At 41.2% G+C, this 24,671-nt stretch overlaps 1 protein-coding gene across 1 annotated transcript in view; it reads right to left on the bottom strand.

Annotated features, from left to right (window-relative positions):
• Window positions 1-24,671, bottom strand: part of cnih3 (cornichon family AMPA receptor auxiliary protein 3) — a 96,681-nt gene that overhangs the window by 4,803 nt on the left and 67,207 nt on the right. Inside the window, 2 exon segments of the mRNA XM_030405838.1 lie at window positions 6,485-6,628; window positions 13,871-13,983. Of these exon segments, the coding sequence (XP_030261698.1) occupies window positions 6,485-6,628; window positions 13,871-13,983 (257 nt within the window).

Below are 24,671 nucleotides of genomic sequence, written 5' to 3'. Positions count from 1 at the left end.
TGCGTGTGTGAGGTGAAACACAAAGGGAAGGCAAATCAAATTATATTCACCTGTTATGCAATTTTCACTGAACAATAATCCGTGTCCACAACATCTAATGTAGACCATGCAGTGTTATTCTTTATTCATTTTTTATCTATTTTCTTTTTTCAGAGAGTCAACGCAGCTGTGTACAGACATGTCAAACAAAAATTTTAGATCATCGTAGGTAATTTCCTCAAATGAATGTGTGTGCTACCTACTGGTGATATTCTTTAAATGTTGTACAACTGTCCGCTTTCAATATGTCTACTAACACTTTACTTAACATAAAACTACTGGTTAACATGTTTTATTGCTTAACATGGTTATTGACTTTAGCTTCATTATATATTAAACGCATATCAGGAGAATTACATTTTTGATAAATAATACTCAGTAATGTGGATATAATGACAAAGTGTGTAAAGACAAGTATTAGGGACGAGTCTGGTATGTCAGTAAATGACATCACTCTACTGTAATGTAGCCTTTAAAACCAGGAAAAGACAGGATTTGTGTCATTTCTCCATGTAATGATATTACAATCATCTATTGTAATATTCAAAAACTAAGATGATAAATGTATATATCCTTAGATCACAATAATAATGTAATACTGACATACTGCGCAGATGTGTAACAAGCACTACAGTAAAAATTACAGAGATTCAGTTATGCTGTCAGTGTTGGCTTTTGCTTTGTGACTGTGGTTGTGGTTCAATACCATTTCCTCAAATCTGAATCAAGTTCTTAATCTGCGTAAACTCAAACAAGACAGAGAGTGTACAGAACAATGTTCAGGCAGCACTTGAGCTATGTGAACACATTAACATGTTTACATGCTCACAGTGATCATGCTAGCACACTGATGTTTAGCAGGTATAATGTTTATTGCGTTCAATCTAAGTTTATCTAGCATTTGGTTTATATGGCTTATATGAATGTCATTCATTTTACAGGCATTCAGTCATAAACCAAAGTATTAGATCATTTGAAATGTTGACCTGCGGAACATGAATGTGTGTACTAAAGTTTGCAGGCAACAGTCCACTGTATGTCAAGATATTTCAATCAAATGTTGGTTTTTCAGTCTGGATCAAAGTGGTGGACCAACAGACTGACATTGCTGGTTGATCCAAATACATTGTAATCATTGATATTATGTTCAAAGGTCATTATTGCTGGAATATTTAACTGGAAAATTCCAATTACTGAAACTGATAATTCTCGATTGTTTGGCCTGGAGACGATTCAAAATTCTCTTCTGCGTGACTGAACTATAAATACACAGCCACCGCTCCCAACGGTGCACTGATGTTAGACAGTGTTTGAGTTTCAGTTTTGGTGTTCTTTGCAAGTTTCTCGCCCCATTAATGTTAATTAACCGTAGCTGATATAATCCGCTGCCGGCGTTGTTTGTTCTTTTAATCAGCCGAGGCGACGGACCAACAACATGACATCACAAAAAGGCTAACTCGACTTGCTAACTTCTTGTCATACTGAAACAATGCTGTTCTTTGAGTAGTCGTCATTTTCCTATAATAACAACCTATTAATGCCGATAGCAACATACATCTAAGTGTAATCTAGTCCATTGTCTAACACATACACTTCACTGAACAGTGAAAGAACACATTTGGTTCTGCTTCACTGGAAAATGCATTGTGTTTTCATGAGCACAAATTGGTCCATAGTACAGCAGCTGTACCAATGAAAACACAATAATCTTAACAGATGGATTTTCTGACGAGGTTGCTCATCTCCATACATAAACATGACTTTAGAAATACACACATGTTTATGACGTTAAGGAATAATTGATGGTAAGGCCATCCATTGCCTATAAAAAAAAACATTTCACATCTTGCGCTCTACTTTAGTGACAGATGTCGCCTATTTCATGTTTCATTAGCTTTTAACAGCTGTCTAGCTAATGAGCCGAGGTTAACCTTGTGCATGTGTGCATTTGTGTGTGTGTGTTGTGTGCTTGTGTATGTTTGTGAGCAAATAGAAAGGCCAGATTTTCATGCCCAGGAGGATGGGTAGGACGACACATACCATACAGAGACTAGACCCGTAAATGTACAGCAGGACAGCAGACAGGAAGCAGCAAGCAACGACATATTAGGGGAAGAATCACAGGGGGTTAAACCAAGCTGAGAAAAAGACTGGCATGTATCAGTCACTGGAGTACATCACACTTCACATAGCAGCCCTGTGACAGGAATGAACTGAGGAGAAGAAAGGGAAGAAGTTGGAAGGTAAAGGTCAAAGGTCACTTTCTGAGGGGGAACTTCCATTTGTCAGACAGGGCTTCATCATTAGCCAGTGTCAGAGGAGCTACAGCCGAGGAGGATGAGACAGCACAGAGTCATCAGGGACTGACGGACAGGTAGGAACTGTCAAGACTAACAGGAAGGTTGTCTCTTTTTTTATACTGAAACAAAATATAACACGTGTGCACTGGCGTCTTCTTCTTGATCTATTTATAATTATTCATTGAGGAACTGAATTTACTTAGTGCACAAATATATGTCAGAAAGGTGAATTTAGATGAGAAATACATTGAGCCCAGGCGTGCTCAGTGCCTCTGTCCTCCTGCTGTGCCCCGCCGGACTAAATCAAGAGTTAGAGAGTAATTCCACTGGATCATCTGCAGCAGATACGCTTCACCGAGCAACCAAAAAGGATTTCAAATCACCTGTCACACAGGTGTGGAGGTGAGCGCTCAGGAGGAGCCGTGTGTTCATCTGTGTGTCTGTGAGGGCATGCACAGTTTCATTATGTGCATACATCATGGGGTGTGGTGCCTGTGTGTGTGTGTGTGTGTGTGTGTGTGTGTGTGGGCAGTTAGATTTACTGTCAGGGCGTGAAGGATCTTTAGGTCACAGATGCAGGCAAGCGATACCGGAGTGTGTTTGGGTTTTGGGGAGCAGTGACAAAGAAGGGTCGGTGTCACAGGGTAAGAAAACAGAAACAGGGCTTCATGAAGCAGGTTTCAGATCCTATCACTTCCAGTTCCATCAGTTCTATACACTCACACACAATATAAACGTATTTAATATTGGCTCACTGACCATCACTCCAGTCTCTAAAAAGGAGTTCACCTCCCAATTAAGTGTCCGTGGCAACATTTAAGATGGTTCATGTATTTGTAGGAAGAGCTGCTCTTAGACACATAGCCAGGCTTAGGAAACATGGCGAGATAGCCTTCCTATGGACTGCACTTAAACTGAATGATACATTTTAATCTTGTTAGTTTTATTTCACTTTCTTTCCTTTTATTGTTATGGACCCACGGTGTATCTGAAATAAAAATTAGAGTAAGTGCTGAGATGTGGTTATATGGCCACATGTCTAGAACCAAATCAACTTAGGGACCAGCAGGACTGGTCACTGCTGGTGAGTCACAGGCTGTAAATAAACCCCCACTGCATTTATCTAAATCACCTCATTTTTAGAAAAGAGACAAAAGGTCAACAGGTCACACTTAAACCAGATGGTTACTCTAATGGACAAAAATATTAATATAAAAAGTGTACTCCACTGATTTAGTGCACAAGTCATTTAAATGACAGTTTGAAAAAAAATTGTAATTTTGCGTGTCATTTAATGATTATTAGGCTATCATATCATGAGGTCATCAATATTATGCTTCAGCGTCTGAGCAGCTAACTTTATCTGCAGTGGTATCGAGACAAACTCTTATATAGTTTAAGAGCTGTTTTCCTTGTTTGTTATCCTAGTTATATGATATATTTTCTAATATGGTTAGATTACTGTTAGACCACACCATCAGGTGGGTGCAGAAATCTGAATGCAAACTTACTTTTTAGCCTTTTTTCTAAAGGCCAAATGCCAACAAATATAGATTGAAGCAGATAATTCCAGTATAATGTAATCCATACAATATACCTATTGGTATATTATATCTAATAAACATATTAATAGTTTATGGTTTATTCACAAAAATAAGGGAAGGTATTTTAATTAAATGGCTTAACCCAATTAACCAGTTGATGGCCAGGGAGCCTTTGTACAATTGAACAATTGAATATCATTAAAAGAGTTACAAACATCACACCACGTTAAATATCTTAAAAGTTAAAAAAAAAAAAAAAAAAAGATTGAATAAGAATTTCCTGTCTTGTTGAACTTGATGGAATTGACAGTGAATGAATCATTGCCCTGCTTCGTAGTGAAGTACCTCACTGCTGCTGCTGCTGCTGCTGCTGCTGATGCCAGGGGTCTCTAAAACAGCAGAGTCCAGATGAGCTAGAGCAGGATGGGATGGAGTGAAATGGAGAAGCAAGATGAAATAAGTTCATGATGAATGCTTGTTTTACTACCACAGACAGTCAGCGTTCAGTGTCCAGTGAGGCCCACTCGGTCGTGCTGAAGGTACACGACAACTTGGCTCCCGAGTCTTAATATAAAGCTGCACCCTGCATGGTGCTTTCTGAAAGAGATCAAGATTAAGTCACACCAATCCTTTTGTAAAATATATTTTAGTGCATTAACTAGAAACATATATACTTTACATCACTTCGGAGCTAAATTATGTAAAGCACATATTTCATTTAATAATAAACTAAAAACCACCAGCATTGCCCGGCAAATAACAAGGTTCTTGTTCACCGAACCTACAACACCCTTCTACTGATTGATGTAGGCATGGAAATGGATGATACTGTATGAGCATAAAGCACAAGCTCTTCTTCTTTCCCTTAAACCATAGTTTTTACCACTCTACCATGCCAGGAGGGAGAATACTGTATTGTCATTGTCTATAGTAATTTTAATATCTAACAGATGTTGTCAGTTGAAAAACAATCTTTAGTCTTTTAAACCTGAAAATTACTAATTTTTGAATCTGCGTCTCAGGAAATGAGGTGATAAGTTATATTTCAATCCATGTATTTATGTGTTGAAGATGTATGTTCCTTACAATACATGATGATATTGAATCATAATGGCTTAGCTGTAAGAAAAGGGTGCTTTTGCCAAGAGAATGAGGTCAGGCACATTTCTCTAACAATTCAGTGAATCTTTGAAAATATAAGAATCAACAAGAAGCAGCACCTCATCTGCAAGCAGTATGTTACGTTTAGGATGTCATTTCAGGTTAAGTATAGACATTCTACTCTTTATCAAAAGCAGAATAAGATCATCACTTGACGTATTACCCATGATGTTGCTTTTCTACCTGTGCGGTATTGCTGTGATAAACATATTCACACCGTAATTAAGAAAAGAACCTGTAACAAGACACATCAACATCACATCATTCCTGTACCGCAATCGGACAATAAGGCATCTGTGCAATGTTTACTCACAGCATTATCACACACATACAAGAACAACTCCATGTTAAAGTTGCAATCCTTTTTTTTTGTGATATGGAATAATCATCAAAAATTGTTGAAAGAAAAATATTAATCTTGGAGCTCAGTCATAAAAAAAAAAAAAAAAAAAAAAAACAGAATTCGCAGCTGAGATGGCTCCAAAAAAATCTCAAGCTAGTTTAAAGCTAAAATCCACATAGCCACAACAATCCTCGGAAATGTTGTACAGATCAAGATCAAGAGAACTGTTGTGCCTATATGGAAGATCACTGGGGTCAAATTTCCAAAAGAATAACGCCATTCTTTCTCAATTTACTATAAAAGCACGAAAGGTAAAAAAAAAATATATATATATATAAGGATTGTACCTTTAAGTGTTCCATTGATAAGACCTATTAGAGGGATATTTCCAGGTTCCACACACTGCAGCACCAACATGACACATGGAACAAGAAGCCGCAGTCATTAATAACATTATTAGACATGGACAGGGTTCATTGTCATCATATAATAGTCAAACGTTTTAGCAAAAAACAATAGCGAGGCAACTCTTAAAACATTGCACAGGCAATTTAAAAAACAACGTAATTTATAGGGTTATGTACAGAACACAACATATTTAACATTGAACCGATGCATAGCAGTTTAATCCTTTCGCTGTCCACCTGAGCATTCTGGTCGTGCTTGTCAATGAAGTAAAGAATCAAATTCTCTCAACATCACATGCATTAGCAGTACTGGGCCTAATGGTAAGCTTAACTAACCTGACAGATCTACGCTATGTCACAGAACTTGCATGTGATTGCCAGAGAAATGGTTACTTTATTCAGTGATTTGCACTCGCATCGCTTCAGAGCTGGGAAATCAAACCAAGTTAAATAACCACGCGGTGGCAGGAGGGTTGGAATCAAACACATGATGTGAGCGTTCATTTTCACACTTTCCAGCTTTTACTTTTTTACCATTTCCTTTAAAAGGACAGGCATATTGAATTTGTTTTTAAGTAGCTTCAGTTCAGTTGCAATGTTTTTACTTTAGCTGTTGTAATCAGATTAATGTAATCTCTTTACATGTAATCCAATTATCCCTCCCCACCACACCGCCTGTCAAGTGCTCACCAGTAAAGATAGTAGAAGAAGGAGAGGACAAAAAAGGACAGCTTGCACCAGGCCTCCTTCATGCAGAACTTGAGCGTGTCACCGTTCATCACGGATGCCGGGTCGTAGAGCAGCTCCTTCGTGTCCGTTGGAGAATGAAAGTACCTACCACAGAGGGCAAAGACCACATCGCGGGTAGTTGACCCGTTCCAGACCCCGGGGGGGAAAGAAGGAGGGAGGGAGGCAGGGGGAGATGATGGGAGGAAATGGGGAAGGAAATAGTATGGAAAAAATGGCATGATGAGTTAGGCGGACACTATCATGCAGCAGACGTGGGTGAAATAGTAGTTGAATATGTTTGTGGAGATTGACCATTTGCTAAACCCCTTCTCTAAAAAGTGGTTGTTCATAGTTTAGCTTATATAGCTGGGCACGAAATGTCTGTCAAGCCTTGGATTTCTACACATTTTGAAGCGGTTGGCTAATAAGGAATTAATTATCTCGTTAGTTGAAAATGCATGATAACAAGCTTACCGTCTTCTATAGAACGCTACCATTACGTAAGTGACGTATTTCATCTTTTGTGCCTCTCACTTAAAAAAAAAAATCTGCCTGAGACTGATACACTGTGTAGCAGTACTTGGGAGCCAGACTGCTAGTCGACTACATCAGAGTTTACGGTAACGCTGGCAGCCTTTTCGCTTGTCTGACTAAAATATTGGCCACATAACAATGAATTGCTTGTCCAAGTTTGTTTTTGTACAGTAATATACAGTAAGTGCATAAACGCTAACACATTTTTTTTTTCTTTTTTATTAGCAATCAGAATCAGATCACACCTTTAGCTTCATTAGCTAGCTAGAGCTGTTCAATCTGCTAGTGACAGATGCTATTGTAGCCGACATGCATATTGTTTAAACGCTGTTAGGTGTACATCTACTACTGTAATCACTTTTGAATTACTGTGCGCTATGCTAAAATAGAAAACTCAACAGGCGCAAGTGAAGGGAGAGGGGCTTAGCAATGACTCAATTGAACAATTTGTTTGAATTATCTTGTGGTACGAAATATCAAAGTTCCACACAAGATAAAAAAAAAGAAAAAAAAAAGTAGGATTGAATATTTGAATGGCTATTCAAATATATTTTCACCCAGGTCAGTTATGCAGCTTTGAAGGTATCAGGGCTGGGGTCCATTCTAAGTTTCTAAATCCAGTCAGCTCAGTACAGGAAGTGAAAACAACGCAAACGGCTGTTCATAAAAATCAGACAAACAATGATTTTTTATCAATAAGACTTTGGGATTCATTTTCAGTGAAGCTTTTTCTCCCATTCCAAATCAAAACCCTTTATCAGCGGCTGACTGATTTAAAAGCTGAAGAGAAAATCCCCCCTATAAAAGACTCCGCGTGTGTTTCTTGCACAGCTTTTAGCATAATCAATATTTGTAAACACAAGCGTCTCTCTCTGTCCCTCTCTCTCTCTCTCTCTCTCTCTCTCTCTCTCTCTCCCTCTCTTTAGAAGCTGTGTGAAGATGAAGATGTGCAGTGTCACCAAAACACAAAACCTGCCGCTGATTAATAGCGGGGCGGGTTTGGGGAATTGTAAGACGTTTCCCGGAGCTTTCGCATCCCAGCGAGACTTATTTCAGCGGGGCTGTTAGATTTATGAAACGGAAAATATGTCATAGTAAAAAATGAGCACTCAAGGAAAGCCAACGTGAGGAAACATGAAGAGGGAATCTCCCCTGCTGCCTGTTGTGGAGAGAGAGGGCTGTTCATGTTCAGGTACACAACTGCCTCATTACTGTTTATAGGGGGAACGCTGTCTTTAACGGACCCCAGAGCTGATACAAAATGAACAGAATTCTGTAACAATGGTTAACTGTACATTCATGTAACAGACCAGTTGCATTGAGATAGCTACTGCTGGTTTACTTTTCAACTCATTTGAGCCCATCACAGATACATTCAAATCATCTTTTGGTGGGCATGATGGGTAATGCAGTCCAAGCAAGATGCTGCCATCGATATGCATGTGGTCTGTTCAGTCTTAACACATGTTGACAGATGGTTTAACCATGTCCAGGCTGTTATGTTAATTCATGTAGGTTGAGCTGTACACGACTGTGAAATGTCCATACATTTTGGCTGTCATGAATTCATTACAATGTACATTCACTAATTCACGCCCGTCGACAGATGACTCATGCATGCATGAAATCCTCACGGTGCAAGCTGAAAATGCGTCTCGATGTATTTTGAGTCGGACAGAGGGGCTTCGCAATGAGTAACTGAACACAATTGCCATGTATTGCTACGAAAGATACATGCACGAATGGCTGATGATGAGGTTAGCAAAGTTTACAGCTGACAGTAAACAAGCAACTACACAAGATTAGCTGATAAAATGTCAATAATGATAATAGACAGAGGAACTGTTCACATGATTAATCTACGATTCCCCCAGAGAAAAGGTTATCAGTCACTTCTTGACAAACACTTCCTGCTTTACAGTACGTCATAGACATATGAGGACGCTCAGTGTTGAGAAATCCCCCACATTATGCTCACACAGAAACACACACACACACACACGCACACACACACAGACTTTGAAAAGGATTCAGCTGGCAACCAAATCAGTCTAAGAAAGTACAGCGCTACATGGCCAGCGCTTCTTGGAATTTCCCTCTTCGCCCCCACATTCACATATTGTGAGATCTCTCTGCCTGGCATGTATTTATATTTTTATTTTTTTTAACAAACAATGCGCCATGAATGGACAAGCTACGTATACCCTCACGGACTTTTAAGTTTTCTCTACCCACGCCAGGAACATACACACTTGTATGCCCATTTCTACACTGAAACAGTAGTTCTTGTGTGGCCATTCAAGGCTGTTCTAACGTGTTTCCAGTGGAAGAGAGGCATTTCTGGATAAAGGGCTGTAACTTTGTAAGACACCCTCATCATTTGACAAACCTAGAGAGATGAAGCCTTACTTTTACATCAGTTCATCAATTTGGAATATATTTACACATGGGATGAAAACTGTCCCCGGTCGGTTATAGTGGATATCATTTCCGCCATAAACAGCAGGAGTGATTACAGCAAGCCAAGCGGACTTAAAACACTGTGAATCTATCCCCTCCTGACACAGCTGTACATACTCTAGCATGTAATCTTACTCTGACATCTAAGGTTACGCCCCTCTACTTTTACCCATGTTCGCCTGACAATCTCCACTGCCATCTAATTAAAGGGTCAGGTCACCCAAATAAACACACATACTGTATTTTTTTAATGTAGAGAGTTTTTGTTTCATACGATAAGGCTGGGATATCCATCCCTTGACATTCATAATGCGACTGTGGGTAAATAGGCATAATGAGAAATCACATTCAGCAGTAATGCGTCTTTCCCGAAATAATGTCCCAGTTACGCTGAACCAGTCAGACATTGTAAGCCCCCACTCAGACTCAAACTGAGACATCAGCGATGTTCCCAAAAATTGTGTGCTTTGGGGGATTTAAAAAGGAAGTATAATGCTGCCTAGGACTCAGCGAGTTATGCTTTGATCCGTATTTGTTTTCATTTTGGCAAATTGGCACCACTGAATGTATGCCAAACTAGCTGTTGGTGTTTCCTGTTCCTGCATTAATGAAGGACCAACACACAACTATTAATGAAGTACGTCAATACTGAAGAAAACTAAAAAATATATGATTCTCAGGCAGTTTGGAGTTGTAAGTGCTTATGATTCATATGCAGGATTAATGATATATTTTGGTAATATGTAATTGTATAAATTCATTCAGTTTTTGTCCCAGGGCCCTAAACTTACATGTTTAGGTGTGTAAATGATTCACGACCAAAGGTTTTGGGATCGGTCGAGTCGATGAGCTCAGCTGACAGCTGCGACACGGCTGTAATGGCTGCAATTTTATCTTTTGGTGCAACTCCGACTGTCAAATTTACCTCCACTTAAAGTGCTTGTTTTTGTCACCGACAGCCTATTTGAAGTGTCTGACAACATGATTGGAACATGGAAATGATTCCTACTCAGATGGACCTTTTTTTGTTTAACCGGAAACACAAGTTTTGCCACAGGAGAAGTCTAACTCCAAAATCTGTGAGGTGAGGACGACTGTGGAGATGTGAATTTGATGTGGAAGGCTAACTTTACCTGAGTTTACCTGGAGGAACTGTCAGCAAGACTTGAGCGAGACTTGGGTTTCTGGCAACTTAAACGATGTCATCATTTCACAAAATGGTCTCTCTCCACAGCAATCTTTTCCGTAACGTTAGAGTAACCTCAGTCAGTGGCAAAAACAAGCACTTTAAGTGGACATAACTTTGACGGTCTGAGTTGCCCCCAAAGATTACACTGCAGCCATTAAAGCCGTGTCACAGCTGCCAGCTGAGGTGATCTACTGGACGGATCCAAAAACTTTTGGTAATGAATCATTTACACGCCAAAACATGTATGTTTAGGGCCCTGGTTTAAAAATACTGTTAATTCGCTGAGCCAAAAACATTTCTACATGTCTACATAATATCAGAGGTAAGTGCAAAAACCACACGAGTCCTAAAGCCATCATGACCCAGCCTTTTACAGAGGCCTTAATGGGAAAGTAATGGTGTTCCTGGATACAAGACATCCTTCAATACAAGTTTATATTGACAAACTGTTGAGGCTGCTGGCTAAGTTGTCAATGTGGTGTTAATGCAGCCTCCGAGCCACGGATGTTCCTCTGCCCAGCTACACATCCAGTCACACACTGATCGTATATTGTTGATCACATACTGTATGTATCCATGTTTAAATAGCTCGGCATCAATGTCTCCCTCCCTCTCCTCTGAATCACCTTGTCAATATTAGATCTCTCTCCTATCACTCACCGGCTCTTTCTCCTGCCTCACCGTCCTGCCTCCTGCTAATTTCTCCTTCAATTTCCACCCTCCTCCATCTCTGTCTAACCCTCTCTCTCTTCCTTTCCTTGTCTTCTCATCTCTCAGCTGGGCAGGAAGCAGCATCTGTAGCCGGTGGGCATCTGGCACAGTCTCCAATTAATGAGACAACAAGATGTTTTCCTCTCCTCTCCTCTCCTCTCCTCTCCTCTCCTCTCCTCTCCACCAACTGAGCACATGAGCTTAAACCAATCAGGCTGCCAGCAGTCTACGACTAACCCGCACCGGCGGGAAGAACAACAACAAAGACCGAAACACACAAAGAAGGAGCAGCGTAAGGAAATCTGAGGATCACTGACTGGTGACCTATTTTTCAGAGGCTGGATACTAATATACTTGCTTTGAACTACTCCTTTATTACACATAATTTCTCTGTTCCATAGAGCTCCATTGTTGTCCAAAATCTGCACTGGTGCACTGGGCGATGTTTGCCATGAACACAAAAGTCCAACAAACGCAGTTCTACTGCTATAACTGTTCATTATCGAAGCAAATGTGTGTTAGGATAGTTTCCCAGCAAACGTACTAGTTATTCTTGTTTGAGAAATGTTTGCTGGGAACTAGAATGAACAGCTGTTTCAGTCAATTATTTAGACTTCAACAAAAGAAACTACATAATTGTGAGTCTGCCGTCAGTGGGAAACAACACGCAAGGGCCAAGATCCACAGACGAGCTAGAAGAGTAGAGTAACCTCTGTGAGATTCGACACATTTACTCATGTTGTCGAAGGTAGACACTGTCCTGTGCCGACGGGGAGGAGATTCAGCTCATATCGCCAACTTAGTCAACTCATTTTCAACATGAACAATGTCATAAATAGAACATCTGGGGCGTTACTGTCATGTGCAGTTGTTTTTAAACGGGGAAGTCTTGGGAATTTTCACTGATGGCCTTTCTAAACCTATTCTTATGCAGAAAAATGAAGATCTTCTTCAATGAAGAATGAAGATAAATGCAGATTCATAAACTAATATAATCTAACAAATCTAAAATGCCAAATTGCCATCAAATCCCATTATAAGAACAACATCAACAATACTTTTTGCCACACTTCCCTACACTGTCTGTGGCTATCAGCTCCAAACCCATTTGTTCCTACTACATACAAAATCTTTACCAAAGTGTCGCAAATACAAGGTTCTATTTGTGGAGTAAAAACACAGTAATTAAATAAAACAGCGGGGCGCTGTAGCTTTTTTTCACAACTGTTCCTCAAACAGACACTATTTGTCACAGCAGAGATTATTTACAGCAGCAGAACAGTTTATGATGAAAAAACAACACATTCTCAGTTCCAATGTATCAAATACAGCAGCTTGGTCACCTTAACCTTGAAACTACAACATTCTACCTCTACCTTGACTGTAAGTTTTGCAGGTCAAGGGTTCTGCAGTAAAGTTATGCACAGCAACTACTTGCAACGTTGGGTCAGAATTTGAAAAAACAAAGTTTGCTGACAAATATTTCACTTATTCTGACAAGGATTGGTTAGGTTTAGGCAAAAAACCCTCTTGGTTTAGACAATGAAACTGCTCGGTTAAGTTTAGGAAAAGATTCCACTTTTTCTCAAAAGTCAGTCACGTCACGTCACCATAATTTATATTAACGTTAACTCAACTAATTATGCAAAACTAATTATGCAACATAACCAAAAGAAAATTAATGTTAATGCTTGGTCCCCAGAGTGCTACGCAGGGAAAGTCCTGCATATAACCTATCCTGTGCTTTATACTACCTCAGTAGAGGGGAGCTTCCAGGAATTACACTAGCAGGTAAACGTAGGGCAACTGACCAGGCTGCTGTATATGACTTGTTGGGTTTGAGAACACGCTAGAAAAACTTGAACTATCCATGAAACCCCATGGAAAGACAAGGAAGTCAACGTTGGCTGTTTCCGTGAAATGTTGTCTTACAATTCTTAAATCCTAGAAAGAAAAATATATTATGTTATATTATATTATATTATATATGGTTGTGAAAAGATCAAGAGGCCATGACCATTCATGGGATTGAAATTAAGGTTAAGGAAAGTCAACTAAATGACCCCTCTAAGGTTATGTAAAGATTGCATTAGGTTAATAACATGATGAACATTAATTGCAGGACGAGATGCGATCTGATCTCCAGCATAAAAGCAAGATTTGCTACACAGCGTTCCACCACCCAGTCCTCCACACTGCTCCTAACCATGCTACATTACATAGAGGCACACTATTTCCTGTGCATTGGCAGCAAACACCAGCACTGAATGTAAATAGCATGCTGAATTGTTCAATATGGACATAATTCCTCGGAACACACAGCCACTTGGCAGAAAGCGGTTTATTATAAGCCCTATTGTTATCTTCAGTCCAGGATCACACACACACACGCGCACACGCACACACACACACACACACACACACACACACCCACACATTGATTGGATAGTCACCTCCATGTGTTGTAGAAGAGCAGGGGGATGTTGAGGCCCACAGTCAGCCACTCCTGGGCACACAGGAACATGATACAGAAGAGTCCATGGATGGAGTATTCTGGTAGCACCAACTGGAAAGAGACAGAAGCAGGAGGGTGAGTCAGAGAAGAGAGGTTGAGCGAAGGGCGATCGATTATCCACACTTAAATCACTGATGAAGCTTTAATGCCAAGCAGCAGAGAGTCAGGCACCAGCACTCGAGTTTCTCTCTTTCTCCCCCTTCTCCTTTACTGCAGTGTTGATGATTAGTGTTACTACATGCAAACAGTGCTTGAATGGCATTTGTTCTTATATAAGAACTGCATGAATGAACCCACTATATTTAACTAAAGGGCAGTTGGGTAGCAGATGCCACATTATCATTTTAATGCCCACAGGTGTAAGAAAACACCTCAGGTATCATCATTAGCATTCAAATCCTTAGCCTAGCCTATATTTAGCCATTGCAGATCTGTCTATCTGCGAGCATTCCAAATGGCTAAATGCCCCGATCTAGATTATGGAGAGCTTAGCTTCACAATGGGCAGCACACACTGATGGCAGGGCTCCATCATTATCATAATAACTGGAGGGCTCGGCCCGCCGAATGGAGGAAGCAAGACAGCCGCCTGGCAAACCGCGAGGGTGAGAATATGTGTGAGAGTCCTCGGCACCGATCCTCCACCAGTCCCATCTCCCCCTCAAGCAACAAGGCCTGCTTTTGTTCTCCAACATAAAAAAAAAAGTTGAGGGAAGTTAAAAGGAGCTTATATTGGTACAGTTTTATAATGATCCATAACAAAAAGTTGGGACTTGCAGTCAGTTTGGGTAATTTAAAGCTCGGCTGCACAACATGTTACAAAAGTAGGCTTACATTCACAGCCAACTGAAACACACTTTGAAGGGAGTGAACGTAGCCAAAAGCATGTTCTCCTCACTTTAAAAACTTCTCGTGTTTTCTGCATTCATTGCTGACCGTGATTTCAACTTTCCTCTTTCAGAAAGTGTTAGGAAATGTTAGTTTTGGTGGAGGATTATCCAAAATGATACAATGATGAAGAGCTGCACAGCCGTTACACTTGACATTTGACACTAGGTCACACCAACAAAAGTCACACATCTACACAGAGCCGGCCCTGGGCATAGGCAGGATAGGCAAACGCTAGGGGCGCTGTCATCTGCGGGGGGCGCCGAAGATGGGGGGAGAAAAAAAATTATAATAAGAAAAATTAAAAAAATATATTCTATTTTACCAGTGCCATTACTACTATTATTTCAAAATATTATATAAGCCCACAGCAACACAACGTCATAGCAAAGACTATTAAAAGACAGAGAGGCTTTTTTTCTGGGTTCTGGCTTGTTGCACTGTACCTGTCTTCTGTGAGGGGGGGCGGGTCGAGAGGCGAGCTGCCTGAATCTGACCGGACAAAGACCCCAAGACCCAGAGAGAGATTTAATGATACTGTAGCGGAATCACAGTGTCAAAAAGACTGAAACCATCCGGCGCCCAGTGAAGGAAAGATGGAGGTAGAGTAACGTCAATGTGATGACGCGAATGAAATTAATAGTTTAATGCATCTTATTACACGGCTCTTCTTAATGCTGTAGAATGCTCCATTCACTTGAATGAGCCTTCCCAACGTTCAGCGGTCAGTTATTTTCGTATAATTGACCGCTACTAGGATATCTGACCGCTGTCAAGGAAAGTGGCCTTTTTGCCTCTGATTCACGTATTTCGTAGCACTCAGTGCTCTAAAATCTTTGCTCCGCAAGTGGTCCGGTCACTTTTCACCTCAGCGTCTTCGACCGCTAAGCAACGTCAGCTGATCTGTAGTCTACTTCATAGCGGAAAAAACTTACTCCTAGGCCACTAGCATGGATGAGTTTCACATACTATATTTCTAGTACTATATTTCTCTGCTGAAAAACACAATGAATTGTAACAAATAAATTATAAAAAGTTATTTTTTCGTGTTGGCAAGTAACCATGTAATAACAAGGATAATGTATAGAACAGTGGTCACTATCGGTATAGATAATGTATAGAACAGTGGTCACTATCGGGAAAATAATATATATATATATATATATATATATATATATATATATATATATATATATATATATATATATATATATATATATATATATATATATATATATATATGTGTGTGTATATATATATATATATATATATATATATATATATATCTATACATACATATATATATATATACACAGCACTTGCACTCTAGTTAGACTGAATTGCATTGCAATGACAATAAAGTTTAATGAATCTCATCACATTTTCATTAATAGTCTACATATGTATAGCACACATCAAGCATCTGTTTCATTTTATGAAAATGTAACATGCAGTGGTCACATATACTCTCTTCTCTCTTCAGATGCACTTTTAACATATTTCCCCACCAGCCCAGTGACACAGCATCAGGTGCTCCTGTCCCTCTACCTCAGCACAGCAGAGTGACACAGCATCAGGACTAAAGGCTGCACCAACAGACCTGCTGACTGGACATCTCCTCTAACTGACTGAGTGAGATGAAGGTTAGTTCACAGAGGACCAGTTCAAATAAAAAGCAGTTACACATTTCCCCAAAACAAAGATGGGAGAGTGTCAACATGACTTTTGTAACAGAGTCTTAGTCAATGCTGAAAAAAATCAAAAGCAGCTGGCCGAAGAACTCAAACAGAAATGACAGCTTGTACTGCTTCTGCTGCTAAATGTTTTCTCCAAAAGAATACAGACTTAATAAGGAAGGACTTAAGGACTGTGAAAATGCAAGCCACTTGCTGAGGGTTCATGAGGATACCCAGGCGCACAATACCCACATGGCAACATGGAAGGAATTGGAGGTCGTTTTGCAAAGCGGCTGACATTGGATAAGTGAGAGATGGCACTCACATAATATGTTTGCACAATGCCTTATTTATATTGTATTAGTATCACCTGTTTCTTTCTCAGTATGCAGTTTCTATATGAGTGTATGAACATTGATTGTGAAATTGACTGCGATGCAAGGGGGCGCTGGCTAAGATCTTACCTAGGGCACCAAATTACCCAGGGCCAGCACTGCATCTACACAAATTGGTGAAATGCATACACTTGACCGGCCCCCCAGGAACGGCATCGGGCCATGAAGCCAATTTGACATAGTAGCCAGACCATAATTAAGACCTCATGTGATGCACACTGCACCCCAAAGACTTTCAATAAGTCTACATCGTAAAGGAAGCAGCTGTCTCTTTAGTGGCTCCCTTATGTCCGCCAGCTAGTTGCTCACTTCATCTGCTGTTCTCAGAGCTCTTTTTTTTGGTGAAGTTTCATGTTGCTGCCGGAATCACGGTTGACTAGAGCAGTGAAAAGGAACCACAACAGTAAAGCTGCGATACACAAAACCTAGACAGACCTGAAAGATGGTGAAGAACCCATAAAAATGTAGCGACGTGCTAATTCTCTGTGGATGTGTCTCCAGCAGCGTCTTTAGACATAGCCATACGATCCATTGTTCATGTGAGGATATGAATCAGTCCAGTTTAAAATCCCATGTCATTACTATTCCATTCAAAAGAGTCACTGACATGCGAGTGACGACCAGGAATAACAGTGCGTTATCTGGTTCCGATGGACTTACTCACAACAGGCTACATATTCTTCATTTCATTGTCTTGATGTGAAAACCACATTTTATGACAAGGTGCCAAACACAGCTGATGTGCTTACGTATGTAGGTTTTATTACATGCGTGCCTATGCTTAAGGTGTGTGCTGCTTTAATTCCCTTTCGTGTCTTACGAAAGGTCACGGAGAAATAGATGCAAAACCGGTATTTCAAGGCCTCATCACTATGTAACTACACTTACACCGAATTGTGGGGGGAAAGGAAAAGCTTCAAGTGCTGAAAGCAGGAAGAAAGGGAGGTGCAAGGCATCCAGATGATGGATTTACACTGAAAAGAGCGTAATGGTCTCCTGCTTATCATCGCTCAAAAGGCTTGTAAAACACTTGTTTACATTTATGTGAGCCATTTATGATTCACTGCTTATTCTTATCCCCTGCCTGGGTTAAGTTGTTTGTTGGACTGGGAAACACACCTCCACTGTATTACAGACATTCAGCTTAAATGCACAGTATGTGATTTCTGCCCTGTCACATGGGTTCTCTCGACGACATGACGCTATTGATAATAAACAACGCGAAATGTACCGTTACCCTGAACAGCATTTTTCTTAGTAAGAACATTGTAGGAAACACTTGGGGTACATAACTCTGTCATCAAAATGTTTTAGAAGTAGTTGCTTGTAGACATTTAATGTAGAAAAATGTAGCATATTATGAATATTTAATGAAGCTTTTACGTTGGTAAAAAAAAAAAAAAAGATCTGGCTTTGTATTTTTATAAGCAACAAATTGCTCTTTAGAGAATAACTGCAGAGGAAATGAGGAAGTAGATATCAGTGTGAAAATCCGAGTCCAACTGTAGCTACAAAAAATATCTCCAAAAAGGACGTGCAACACTGTCATCTGCTCCTGTAAAAAACGACTTGAAAAAAACAAAAAGCCTGTTTCAAGCCAAAATTGGCTCTGTGTCTGAATCAGAGGAATCGGGGAGATATAGCACCCGTATCAGAGCAGGGAAAAAAAAGTGCCATCTACAAAAAGATCAGCTTCATCAGAAGTCAAAAGCAAACGGAGGCTGTGTGTGCAGTTATTCCTCTAATTCTATTTTCTCTCAAATAACAATGTGGTGTGTTTTCTATACAATGACAAGCCGTGTTTCCCACATTACTACTACTTCCAGTCAAATGACTGTGTCTTTTAGCCGGACTTGGTAACAGCGTTACTCTTGGTTCACTCTCACTGCTCTCATCCAGCTCATATCCAGCAGCAGCAGACAGCTGTTCATTATGAAAAAGCTCTGGTACGCCAACTGTTAAACAGCCTAATCAGCACCAAACAACAGACAAAGGGAGCTTAACCTTTTCAGGTAGACAGAAGCGTAACTCTGAGTGAATGCTAATGCTGCTCTACATCTGCTGGATGTGTACAGTAAACGGGCAATCAGAACATGTTCACCCAAAATCTATAACAGGTGTTAAAATACACACTGTGTCACAACAAAGACAACTTAAATTACATTATTTTTTTTTGCGCTCAGGAAAAAAATGACCTAATTAAAAAAAGATAAGCTTTATATTTCAAAATGATGCTGTAAGCTTCGTGTTGCTTCCCATACCCAAGCACCGGGCGATGCTGCCTGCTGGAACCAGACAGCGCTGCAGATCATCGCTGAACACATGTACGATCGTTGGCTTCCACGGGAGTTGGCACGCGACCAGTGAAGCCTGCTTGCCGCCCTCCATGGGTGGCTGAATGTGCTTGCCATGCAAATCCCTGTGATCACCTGAATAACCCGAATGTCTACGTCTACTGAAATCTGCGGCGGCTTTTTACCGCTGTAGTTAATGTTATTCACAAAGAAAGCCACTTCACCACTCATGTATATTTAACAGCGTACAGGGTGATGCATTATGGTGCCGTTCTGAGCCGCCCGGCCTTGAACGTTCCGGTGTACGCTGCCATAACAAAGCAGTGTTCGGGATGCATTATTCAGACGGCCACATGCCTCCTAATAACAGAAAAACACATTTTCACCGAATCGCTTTTTTCAGCAGCTGGAGACGGGAGAACTGCTGCTAAGACAAAACCTAAATATATCCATTTGTTTCACACATGCAGCGGGGAGGCTGGGCACACGTACATACACACGCCAAAGCAGCACGCATGCCATACATGGACGAGAACACACACACACACACACACACGCATGCACAAACATTCTCCCCTCCCCACACGGACAAAGAGCTCATTAAAAATCAAATAGTCACACTGAGCTTTACGTTCTCTCCTTTTTGTCCCTTCTTGCTCAAATCCCTAATGCATGTTAGCTGACAGCACTCAGATGAAAGTAAAAGCATGTACGTCATTCCAGCGACCATGCAACGCTAAGAAGTACATAAAACTTCACCGACATCGACATGAGAATCCGATGTGAACACAAAAGCGGGACAAAAAACATCCTCGTGTCCCCAGGCGACCTCGCTGAAGAAAGGAAAACAACCACAATAAAGACTTTCAGAGATATGCATGCTGGTCTTCAACTATAGACGTCCACTAAACCTCTAAAGTCTCAACTCCACCATAGAAATGACACATGAAAGACAACAATATTGGAAAAGCTGTGCCATATTTGATTCGTGGAGTTTTGCTGGTGGGAAGCCAGTGAGGGATCATATTCCTTTTTACTGGTTTATTGAAATGGTAACAGAGAGAAGTTGGATTTGGGGGATGAAGAGCTCTTCCTGCTCTGTCTACAAACACCCATGCCCATACTGACGCTCTCTGATTATACCAGCGGCAAGGACTTCCCTCTGCAGCCCAGCTCAGCAGGCTGCACTGTGGACAAATGCAAGGTCAGTCAGCACGCCACAGAACCGCCTGGACCATCGACATAAAACCAAACACCTTTGAACTGAGCTGGTCCTTTGGAACTGTTTTAAATCAAAACTGACTCTGGGTTCATTTTAGAAATGTTATTTTGAAAATGATGTCCACTGCCACGCCACCATATTCCTGTCACGTCTACATTACTATCCAGATCCCAAACTTGCATTCCAGTGGAGCCTCCACATGCAATTTCAATCTTGGCATAACAAGGAAAAAAACAGCAATCAGTCTCCTGGGCCACCTCATCTCTCTGCGAAGTGCCATACATACCAGGAGAAACTAGTTTTGCAATACGTATGTAAATTAACAACTCAGAAGGAACTAAAATATTCATTTCAAATAAATTGTCAATCATCTATAAGTAAAACGGTAACTTCATAGACACAGGCTGCCCTGGCAAAAATAGACGGATGTGTGACTGTCCACTATGATAGTGAGTAGCTGAAGGCAACAGCGCTGGAGCACAGTGCTGTGTCGAGTGACTTAAGTGAAACAATACCAGCGCTTCCCTCCCTCCAAAAGGCTGCCAGGTTTCCAGAGCAGAATGATGTTGTCATGATTATGGACTCTGTAGTGTTTTCTCAGAGTGGGGCTTTCCTGATTGGCTGGAGCGCCTGCCGCTCACACACCTGAAGCCCATCTACTCATCAGCGACAGCTCAAAAGCCCCAGTCTCTGCTGCTCCAGCAACCTGAGTAACTTTAGTAAAATCCTTGTAACCTTTCCCCCGCCTGCTTTGGGTCCAAGAACAGAACCTGACAAACTTTAACAACTTTGTTTGTACAAGGGAGGCAGATGGGACAGTAGCGGAGGTACAGCTGGGCAACACAGATATTTTTCAGGAAAAAACTCATTCCAGTCATGCTTTTGGCAGCAAAAAACGCACAATTCTTGACGAGATGACAGAAGATCTGCTGCTGTGTTTGCGGCGACAAAGCCAGTTATTTTAAACCAAAACATGATCTTTTCCTCACCCTAACCAAGTGCTTTCTCTGCCTAAACTTAACCAGAGCATAAGCGTAACGCTGTCACGACACAGAGCTGAAAAATGAATCCGAAGAAACAAAAAGCCGCAACATAAAGACATTTAAACGAGTTTGCAGAAAAGTAGACAGCCGACATTTATTCTGGTGAATGGGGTGAAGAAAGACTACAGATCTGTTTCAGCAGCTGCTAATTAACAAGTCTGGTCACACATGCAGAAGACAATCATCAACAAGCAGCTTCACGCTGTTGGCACAACTGTGGAGACATAGGAACATTTGAAAGGCCCATGCTGGCTCCATGGGCGAGCAAGAATTGTTTAATTGCAGGAGTTTGTCTTGTTGTTGTGCCATTCACAGACGGCAACAAATTCCATCACAGAGAGGCTGTGTGCACCCAACAAGGTCAGCCGGGGAGTTATGGAACTGGACCCAAACTCTTTTTCTGCTGTTTACAATTCGAGCAAAACGTTCTATTTGCAGTTTCAGCCCAATGGTCTGCTCACAAACTATTCAGTGAAGGTCTGCTGAGCAGTCGGGCCAGCTTGTATGAACAGCTCCGTTGTACTTTGTTGTATTTGGTCGCTTCCTAATTATAGTCAGCTATAGAAAAACGGCGTCTGTGTTTATTGTTTGCGGTCACAAACAGACCGGATGCATTTTTCCGTCCACCATCTCAGAAACCCTGCCAGGTCAACCTGACCCTGCAATCCTCCGGAGCCCTCTGAGTCTTATTTCATGGCTCAGTTAGCCTGACACGCTGTGACAGAATGCAAACACACGCGCGCCAAATGAAAATTATATACAATTACGTTAGCACACTGCTGGATACCCTGCTGCGACTGCTTTCCACTCAGTGAACATGTTCCCTATACGGTCTATATGTTTGTATGTGTGTGTGTACTGAGATGTATCAGAGCATATCCATTCAATTCCCATGCTAATGTAGAACAAACTATTTCCCTTCTTCAATCGCAGTTTGTCTAGTGTTTTTGTGTGTGTGTGTGTGTGTGTGTGTGTGTGTCTGTGTCGACAGAAGGACCCATCTGGGACTGTGCCGGGCTGGGACTGGAGATCTGTTGCTCTCGCTGCGGTGCCCGGGGGCGGCCCTTACACCCATCTGATCCGACCATGGGCAACACTCCCGAGGCTTCGTTCATGTGGGAATACATATTTCACCCCAGTCGCTACAAGTATCCCGTGATACACTTTGGGACACTCTGTACAGCTGCAGCCATGTTGTCTGACAGAACTCATTATTATTGTAAATATTAAAGTTCGGAGTTTGAATTTCTCCTTGAAAACTACATAGGATTCTTTAAAGGTGTAAATTGTATGATATGACCAGGTGGCTCCAAAAACAAAGGAGGCAGCAGATCACCAGAGTAACTGACAACTCTGGCTCTTTCCTAACTATCCTTGGCTGTAGCTAGATACCTTTAGCTAAGGAGCCAGTGGTTCTGGTAGCACTGGTGGACTCCCGGGGAAACGGGGCTCAGCTCAACCGGCTTTGGCAGCCTCTCGGTAAACCTGGATGGACACCAGACTGGGACTGCACGCAACCTCTGAGGCAGACAAGTCAGTCTGAGGATGGGGGATACAATACAGAGGTGATTTACGGACCACAGCTATGAGCTGGGGTACAAGAAGACACAGCAGGTTGGGAAAGAAGAGGGCAAGGGAGAGAAAGAGGGTTTGACATCGACAGCCGGTGATTAGTGTGTATGGGGATGGAATATTTTCACATCTTTCTCTGTGCATTGAGGATTATATTTATGGGGAATAGACTGTGGAACAAGCCGGAAAGTGACTGGACAAACCAAGACTGTTTTGGTGAGTTTTGTTTTGTTTTACTGTCCAGTCTGAGTGAAGTGTGTTTGACGATGAGTTAACCATGTGGCCATATCATCATATCAAATCTCCCCATTGACAGACACATATCTAGAGTATAAAAACAAAATGATCATTTTCGAGTTTTGATCATGATTCCAATCGCTAAAAAATTCAGTTTTTCAAAAAATCGGACTATTGAGAAGTCAAATCTGATTACGCAGACACAGACGTACACACGTTCTTAGATTCACTGTGATTTTAACTTCTCAAGGATTTCATCTCTGTGTCAATTGCACATCAATAAATCTGCTCGGGAATCATTCAAATCTCTCAAAACGCCCCTTAAAATGCCAGGGCGTGCCCAAGAGTCATCAGGATTTTAAGTTTCTTTCAGTATCAAAGTAATCCAGTGACAGCTGTCTGTACACCTGCAGGTACACTGCAAACAGGAAATGCTAACAAATAATTCAGCTTTCTTTCAACAGTGCTACACTGCAAAAAAAGTAAATCAAATGTAGACCAGAAAATGGTGCTCATGTCAGAGCCCACACAATTTTTTTTTGTTGTTTATTTTTCTGCATTTCACAACAATTTCAGACTGTCCTGTCGTTCCCCGTGTGTGTGCAACACCGAGTGACGGGAACTATTACAGTGAAGAGTAGTGGAGATTTAAATCCACTAAAATGAGAATTTCACTGGTCCTGGGTTCGCTGAACCACCAGTGCACCCTGCAAAATCCAGTATGTCTGCATGAATTATGTATGAATTGCATATTATTCACACTGTGGGGAAGGGAAAGGCTGAAAAAGGATGGAAGTATTGCACAGTACAAATGTCCAGTTTGTGCTCTGCAGAAGTATGCACATTGCAGTATGCGTGTGATAACTCCTATAACTTCAAAGTGTCAAGTTGACAACTTTGAAGTTTTATGAACGTGCACACATGTCGGTCATTGAAGGCTTAGTGGCAGCTGTAGCCGCTGTTCCCCGAAATGTACTCGTATGACAGGCCGAAGCTTCGTGACTGGCATCTAATTTTTAACAAGCAGGCACTTTCCTATCGCTGCCGCCCTAAAGTAGCTTCTTTTGAACACACACTGCAGAACCAAGCGCACGGATCCCTCAATTTTATGGCAACAAGTGCTGAACGGCTTCTTTTTTAACTCCTCTCTCAAGTAAGGCTGTGTCTTCACCAGATTTAATAAACTTTGCTTCTGTTTGAGCTCTGATTGGCTAGCACTCGTTGGTCGGCTTCACACCATTGGTAGAGTCATACGCCGGAGCACTTTAAGCCCTGTGTCTGTCCGTTTTTCCACTTCTTGGGGGATTTCTTTATTCTGATTGGCTCGAAGACATCCATTATTTTCCCCCTTCTCGATGTTTTAATTGAGCATGTTGGATGAAATGAGCACCCCACTCCAGCCACACACAAAAC

Source organism: Sparus aurata, chromosome 22 (assembly GCF_900880675.1).
Source record: "Sparus aurata chromosome 22, fSpaAur1.1, whole genome shotgun sequence".
NCBI lineage: Eukaryota > Metazoa > Chordata > Actinopteri > Spariformes > Sparidae > Sparus > Sparus aurata.
Note: the sequence above shows the minus strand (reverse complement) of the source record. Positions and strands in the feature narration are given on the sequence as shown.